At 38.3% G+C, this 8,495-nt stretch overlaps 1 protein-coding gene across 5 annotated transcripts in view; it reads right to left on the minus strand.

Annotated features, from left to right (window-relative positions):
- LOC108359252 (group XV phospholipase A2-like) overlaps positions 1-4,551 on the minus strand; it is an 11,425-nt gene extending 6,874 nt beyond the window's left edge. For 2 of the 5 annotated variants that reach the window (XM_017611009.1, XM_017611006.1), the window contains exon 1: positions 4,104-4,191. In XM_017611009.1, the coding sequence (XP_017466498.1) occupies positions 4,104-4,128 (25 nt within the window). In that variant the 5' untranslated portion in view covers positions 4,129-4,191. Of the gene's footprint in view, positions 1-4,099; positions 4,192-4,405 lie in introns of those variants that run through there. The other 3 variants (XM_017611007.1, XM_017611008.1, XM_017611005.1) reach the window with 3 other exon arrangements.
- Positions 4,552-8,495: the final 3,944 nt, after the last annotated feature.

Here is an 8,495-nt window from a genome sequence, read left to right on the forward strand (position 1 = left end):
CGACGGTGCACGTTGTACCCGGCGCAATTCAATAAAGTTGAATTGCTGTGCAACTTCGTCTCCTGGACCGCAGCTATCAATATACCATGCCGACACATGAAGACGGTTATCTCCTCAATCTTGCTCTGTAGCCCGTTACAGTTAAATTGAAGGAGCTTCATGTGGTTCGGGAGACGTGTCGTGATGTGGGGTGTGAGTGAAGTGTATGTTCTTGCCGCCATTGGCTGTGTGTGCTGCTGAGGTGATTGCCGCCCTGTGGTGGTGGTGGGGGGCGTCGCAATTGGGAGCTGCGACCGAGCAGCGCAACACGGGCCCTCGAAGTTCCCAGTCCAATCTCGCGTAGTACGCAGACCTGAGCATGCCCTAAAGTGGCACCAGCCAAGGCAGGTGTTGCACTTGACTGATGTCACATTACGGAATATCCTGGTCTGACATACTGTGCAGATTGTAGGGGGAACTAGGAGTTGTTGGCGGCGGCGTGTGGGTGGTGGTGCGGTTGTGTGCGTTATGTGGTCTGTAGTGGCTGTGGTACGGTCTGTGGTGTTACTATGTTGTTGTGTTGTGGTGACTGTGTGTGGCTGCTGTGTGAGTGTGTGGGGCTGCTCTGGCGGACTATGGTTAGCCGTGGAGGCTGCTCTGTTTGAGGAACAGGGGGCCACGTACGACGTGGTCCACTGTCTATGCGTCCGTAGTCCCGAGCAGACTCTGAGGTAACTCCACCCCTCGCAGGCATTACACTTGACTGAGGTGGAGTTGTGGTGTACTCGTCTCCGGCATACACAGCAGGTGTATGTTTCTGGCCTAGGGTTTGACTTCATGCCAGCCCTGAGTAGGAGAATACGTAGTGAATGTAGCCCTATGGACGGACAACTTCTGAGATACTTCGCCGACCTAAACGGGGTTAGATCGCCGAAACAACAGCCCTTGGTCGGGTGAAACCCGAGTCATTCCGGTACGTAGAACCGGCTGTCGTGGGAATGTTAGCGTTGCCGTCGCTTCGACAGCTGACTATGAATGAATACAGGTATTTATACTTGCGATCCCGTACGAGTCCGGACTAGTCAGAAAGTCAGAATCAGTCAGATTTTACTGGAAATCGATCCCGTACTGGGTTCTTTGACTATTGAGAGCACAAAAAAAGAGAGTAAATAAGGTCTTCTCTCCGTCAGAAGAAACCAGTTTTAGTCCAAAGATTTTTTGCTGGCAAGTTCTGCTCAAACGATCAGCTGCAGTGCGTTTGGCAACCAAATTGTAAACAAAAGTGCACTCTGCTAATACATGTTGAAAAGTATTTAATTACTTGTTTAAGTTGATTCTAATCAACTTGAAAGTATTTTTTTTTTATTTATATGTATGAGCTGAGTGTGTTTACGTATAAAATAAGCAAAAATTTACATCCAAAATTTGGAGTAGAGGTGGGTAACTCAACTCAGAGTTGAGTTATTGAGTTGATTCCTATAAGTGAATCGGTAACTCAGACTCCCTGTCAAAAAAAAAATTAACTCAGTAACTCAGTTGATGCCGTAGGGCTCACATGAATCAATTGAATCATACCCTGCAAAAATCGCGACTACTCCACGCATGCGTGTAAAGAGTACTGCCTAAGGACCAAGGAGTACTCCAAAATTAACCACAATTCATATAAACAATATGGTCTAATTAACATTGCGATTTCCTAGGGCAGGACGCATATACTCCATCCCTGCATTACATCAGAGTAGCACAAAACTACTCCAACATATTAACAATGGCATTGTTGATATATTTTTTCGTTTGTACACGGTTTTGTTCTTCACTTCTCAAATGCTTTTTCGAAATTAATAAAAACCAAGACAAAAAGTAAAAATTACATATTGCCTCTGACGGCATTCGAACCCGAACATGCTGGGAGCTAAGAACTAACAGCGAGCATCTCTACACGTTCAGCTACAGCCAGACATGCAAATGTGCTTTCAAATGCTCAACTTCAATGACATTTCGTTAAAACACGAGCAGTGATCGGATAACAAACAATAATCTGGCGCAAAGACACGAGTTGGTCCGCTACTGCATGACAGAGGAACACTTTTGTAAGTACTCCAATATACCACAAATAGAATACATGGTCCAACGATTTTTGCAGGGTAGTGGCTCATTTTTATCCATATAACTCTCTCGCTTCGCCACAGTGTTTAGCATGGCAAAGTCTTGCATTTTGTTTTTGCACGAGGCGAATTTATACAAGGTGGTGGCAAGAATACAACAACAACAACCATATGTATTTTGTATTGCGGGTGTTATGTCAAATCTCACAAATTCTTATAATTTCGTTTTTTTTTTAGTTTTTCTCGAAATATGTATGTATGTAAGATATATAAAGATGTGCATATCAAATCAATTGCCTTTCCAACCATATCCACATTTTGAAATTCGGTACAATAGGTTTCGAAATATAAGCTTTTGAAAATATTGAAAATTCCACCTTTACCCTCCCCCTAGCACCGCCCTATTAATTTGCACACAAAAAAAATTACACCTTTCAAATCAGTAGAAAGGAGCTGACCACGCCCACTTTAAAGTTTTGTTTTATCTCAACGGCCGCTATACCGCATCTATGCCTCAAAACGAGTCTACGATACGAATGAGTGTAACATACAAAGAGTCAAATGAGTTAGTTGAATGAGCTGACTCCTTAAAGTGAGTTGGAGTCATTGAGTCAACTCCAATAAATTTGCTGAGTTACCCACCCTTAATTTGGAGGTTATGTTGAAGTTGACAGAAGTTACCATTTTTACTAGAAAGCGATCCCGTACTTTCCAATGTTACTCTCTCGCTCTGGGCGAATTTTTATTTTTTGACAGTTTTACTAGTTTTAGTCCGAGGAATACGGGATTGCACCTTATATGAAAGTCTCCATATAACCAAAGTTGGGCAACGCCCACGCCAGCACAACGCAGAAAGATGGCCGGCTCGCAACTTTTCGCGCGCGTCGTTCCAAATTATTAAAATTATGTGATTTAATTTTCCTTTTTAATCAAATGCGGACAAGAAATATAGTTTTTAATGCAATTATTGATATACAATTTTGATTTATCTGCCGCTAGTATGTTAATTTAGTTACCAAAGTATTCTCTGCTAAGCGTTCATTAAAGCAAGCACGGGCGTTAAGCTGATGCCAGATAAAACTTTGTAGCTTTGCGTGACATTTATAACTTTGCCAGCAAAGCGCCAGACGCAAAAGGTATGCCACAATGAACGCCAAGAAAACAATGTTGTACCGCTTTTTTACTCATCAAAGTTGCTGTGGATTTTAATTATTTTGATTTAAAATTATCAGCAATGTAATTAAGTTTTATGTTTCTGCATGAAAACCCGAATTTGGACGAAACAAAATAAATATTAAACCGGCTGATTGTCAAAGCGCGCAAAAAGATGGGAGTTGACCATCTTTTCGCTTCGCGCTGCCGCTTCAACGATTTATGTGGCATGCTTTGTGCATTTTCATACAATTCATCTTATCTGTCAAAGCGAATCTGTCACGTAAAGCGAAGCAAGCGTTTTATCTGGCATCAGCTTTAATCGCACTGCTGTCAAAGCGACGCCAGCGCCAACGCAACGCCAAAGTTTTATGTCATGAACCAAAAATACAAGATCACGTAAGAACGCGACGTTGTATTTGTAACCGGTTTTGAGAAAAAAGATTGCGAAAGCGGGTTCGTCAGCTGAGCTTTTGTTTACATCACAAGCACCACTATTTTACACTTTTATTCAAGTAAAGAAGAGTTAATTCAACATGACAACACATTTTAAAGCATTTTGTTGCATCATTTTACCTAAATTGTGCGTTTAAAGTGGCTGACAATAATTTTGGCTAATTTTGGTTTTCGTTGTTTTCTTTGCTTTGTTTACTTTTCGCTCGTTTTCCAGTGAAACAAGATGGCGTAGAACCCGCTAAAAAAAATCGACTTTTTTCACTCTCTTGTTCTTGCGTGATCTTGTGTCTTTCGTTCTTGGTTTTATGTAGACGGGCCTTAAAGTAGCAGTTCTGCTGCAGCGCACTAACAGATGCGTAACTACGAAAATGCCGCTACGCAACTTTCAAGCACAAAAAGTTACAAACACACGCAAATGTCCTGTACGTATACGCATTTTGTTCTGCTAGTTTTCATCCAGTGTGAAACCGTGAGAATAATTGTTCTGTCATTCTAGTGTGAAATAGCCCATTCGGATTAAATCCCTGCTGATGGCGTCCACCGGATGATTTATTTGCATTGTTCTCTTATCAGGCAATTTCATTCACATTTGAAGGTCGCAACTGGGATTTTATATTGCTTCCGATATGGGCAGTATGTTGTGGATTTTTTTAACAATTTTGCTTTAACTACTATTTTTTTCAAATGTAAGCAACTTCTATCAACTACTTTACTTTTTACGACTTAAATAAATAAATTAATAAATTTCTTATGTACTTGTCGGAAGATGTTGATAAACACGCAGTAGGAATGGAAAAGTCGACCCTCAGTTTAGCGTAAATCGACTTTTCGCTGAAAAAACTCGACTTCTGGAATCGACCAGCGTTGCCAGTATTGTTACTTTCGTACTGGCACGATTATCCTTGAAGCCTCGAGGGATTTCCCCAATATCTTCCGGTTCGTATCTCTGGATTGTTAAATAAATGCTAACGATGACCAAATTGTAGTACAATTAAATTTATTGTACAACAAACAATTTACATTATTCGCTAATACAGTAAAAACACTTTACAATACCTCTAAAGCAATAACAACGCTTTACCAAACATGTTAACACAATTAAACTTATAGCTTGCTTATTCGCAACTCACTTCTCTGCTCACTTTACTTGTAGCTTGCTGACTTGCAACTAATACTAGGTTCACATATAAGTAGATTATCCTCATTTTCGAGCTTAACACCCTAATCTGTAATTATAATAAGAGATTAGCCATATAAAATTCGTTCCTTGTTAATCTGTAATTATAAAATAATCTCAGGTTAAACCGATAACTTTTCGGTGTCCATCCTAGTTTTATCGATTGTTTTTTCAAAAAAGAAGAGAAATGCCAAATGTAAAAGTAAACAAAAATGTACGCTAGCAAGGAAAATAGGTTTGTAAAGGTATTTTTAATAAAATGTTAAGTTAAAATATATTTATATTACTTATTATAGCATAAAAACGTGATCACGGTGGCAGAGAGAAGAAACATAACTTTTCCTTGAGATGTGAGAATAATAAGCACAACAAATTTGACGGCTAATAATCTGAGTTTTGCCTGTGTAAACGGGGTGATTAAAAAACGAGCTTTGATTGGGATAATATTGATATGTGAACATAGTTTAACTCACTTCGCTGTGGCGGCGCCCTTATATACCTGCGCTCGCACTTATGGCAACTCTAGAACGTTCTGAAGCTTATCGCTCAATCTCTTTCTCTGGCTGTTCGCAGTGTTCATCCAACTTGGCGTTTCCCTTCGAGGAACATTCTACGTCATTCCTCGAACATTCTGCCTATTTCTCGTTGTTCGCATCGCGTTGCCGCAGTATTCGCCACAGTACCAAATCTGGTACTTTGAAAATGATTGAGTACGTTGGTACTGTTATGTTGCTTATGCAGCGTTTTTGCTGCATTTAAAATGCAACATTTAGCACTTTCGAAAATATGTTTTCGAAGAGCGTTCATGCTACCGCATTTAGCAAATGTACATTTACGCGAGTTCGAAATCGTATGCTTTTGACAAACAGCCGTGTTCCAGTCGCTTATTCAGATCCGTATCTATTACGATAAATTCTCACGGAAAAGATAATGTGCAAAAACCCTACTGAAAAGGAAAAAATAAATTTTAAACCAAAACTTCAATACAAAAATTTGAATTGTTTTAACCATGACCGACCATTTGTTTTTGTTTTATTCATTTGTCGGTGCTGTCAATTAAAATTTCCTCACTTAATTAGGAAACAAAACAAACAGAATTGATCACAAATTGATCCAGATTTCTATCAGCATCACATCGATATTGAATTTTCTTAACTTTTCTTTATCCAAATAATGTAAAATAATAATTGAAATCTCGATCGGCGATCACTGAAACGCAGCTAGCCACTGTATACTCGAAAATGCAATGTTGCCACTTTTTCTCATTAAACCATGTTCGAATCGTGGAAATTTTGGAAGATCACAGGGTTGCTTTTAGCATTTAGATTCTTAATGCAAAAATGTAGTTGCATTTAGTTGCATTTAGGTGACGAATTTTGTATGGATAAATGTACATTTAGAGTAGCATTTAGAGCTATATGCGCTAAATGTTCTTTTACGCGTAAGCAAAAACAGCCCATTATGTAGCGTTTTTGCTGCATTAAAAATGCAACATTTAGCACTTTCGAACATATGTTTTCGAAGAGCGTTCATGCTATAGCATTTAGCAAATGTACATTTACGCGAGTTCGAAATCGTATGCTTTTGACAAACAGCCGTGTTCCAGTCTCTAATTTAGATGCGTATATATTACGATCAATTCTCACGCAGGAGATAATGTGCAAAAACCCTACTGAAAATAAATTTTAAACCAAAAATTCAATACAAAAACTTGTATTGTTTTAACCATAACCGAAAATTTGTTTGTGTATATATTCATTTGTCGGTGCTGTCAATTAAAATTTCTCACTTAATTAGGAAACAAAACGAACCGAGTTGATCACAAATTGATCCAGATTTCTATCAGCATCAAATCGATGTTGAATTTGCTTAACTTTTCTTTATCCAAATATGTAATGCAAAATAAAAGAAATCTCGATCGGCGATCACTGAAACGTAGCTAGCAACTGTATACTCGAAAAAGCAATGTTGCCACTTTTTCTCTTTAAACCATGTTCGAATCGTGGAAATTTTGGAAGATCACAGGGTTGCTTTTAGCATTTAGATTCTTAATGCAAAAATGGAGTTGCATTTAGTTGCATTTAGGTGACGAATTTTGTATGGATAAATGTACATTTAGAGTAGCATTTAGAGCTAAAGGCGCTAAATGTGCTTTTACGCGTAAGCAAAAACAGCCTATTACGCTGTTTTTGCTTACGCGTAAAGCACATTTAACTCTAAGGCTATCTGCACACTTGTATAATCATAGTTGCGTTATCGTCTCGCTCTGAAATTTTCAGCCGAGCACATGCATTTCAAAGGAGATCTGCACACTTGTCGTTATCGGCAAATCATAGAAGATGCAGAAACGGATAAGTACGGCACTGTCGTTTGCTAATCGTTGTGCATGCATTGTCTGTTTACATTTTATGGCGAAAAATTAGTGAAAAAGTTAATATTTGCATTAAAATTGCATAAAAATTATTATTTTTTGCATAAAATTTAATAGGTTATTAAAAAGTGGATAATTGCATTAAAATTCAATAAGTGTGAGCGTTTTAACTATAAAATATGACGAAATTGGAATAAGTCTCTTTGTGCTTGCACAAAACACATTTCAGGAAAAGAAAAGAAGAGATATTACTGAAAAATTATGTCTAGAATTGTTGCAACACAGTCTATGTTTTAAAAATTGCAACAAGAAAACAACAAGAAAAACAGAAAATACCTGCTCCAAGTGAATTTTTGACACCAAAAGAATTGAAATATCACGACCGAGTGTGCGAAAGTGTAGTCGTCATGTAACCGTTGCATCATGATTGTGAAGATGAAGCAATTATGATTGGACGACCAATGTGCAGAAAGCCTAAATGTACATTTATCCATACAAAATTTGTCACCTAAATGCAACTAATAATACGTTTATGCGTAGGAAAATTCACGAATTAATTTCATAACAAGAAGGGATAACTCGTTATTATTGTGGCGAAATTGCGCAACAGGGCATGCCTTCTCTTTTCATCCAATCAAAAAACGTACTCGGGCAAAAGAGAAGGCACACCCCTATTGCTCACCTTCTTGTTATTTACATTCTTTGGCATCATTTCATGAAATCGTGAAGTGCAAGTCTGGCAACGCCACGTTTCACAAACAGCTGTTTACTGGCAAGAATGATAGAATACAAGATTGCGCCGTCCTGGCCGTTGACATTTGTGTACCACAAGTAAACAAAGAATAAGCGAAAAGAAGAACGAGTTGAAACTGCCAAAACAGTTCACTTTACAGCGAAAAACGTGTTTTAATTTTGCTAAATGCGAAAATATTGCATTTTTCATCTAATCTTTTAGAGAATAGCCCTGCAAAAATCGCGACTACTCCATGCATGCATGTAAAGAGTACTCCCTAAGGGCCACGGAGTACTCCAAAATTAACCACAATTCATATAAAAAATATGGTCCAATTAACATTGCGATGTCCTAGGGCAGGACCATATACTCCATCTCTGCATTACATCAGAGTAGCACAAAACTACTCCAACATATTAACAATGACGTTGTTGATTTGCTTTTTCGTTTGTACACGCTTTTGTTCTTCATTTCACAGATGCTTTTTCGCAATTAATAAAAACCAAAAACAAAAATAAAAAA

This window comes from Rhagoletis zephyria, unplaced genomic scaffold, assembly GCF_001687245.7.
Source record: "Rhagoletis zephyria isolate East Lansing unplaced genomic scaffold, Rhagoletis_zephyria_1.1 Rzeph_scaffold_00367, whole genome shotgun sequence".
Lineage (NCBI taxonomy): Eukaryota > Metazoa > Arthropoda > Insecta > Diptera > Tephritidae > Rhagoletis > Rhagoletis zephyria.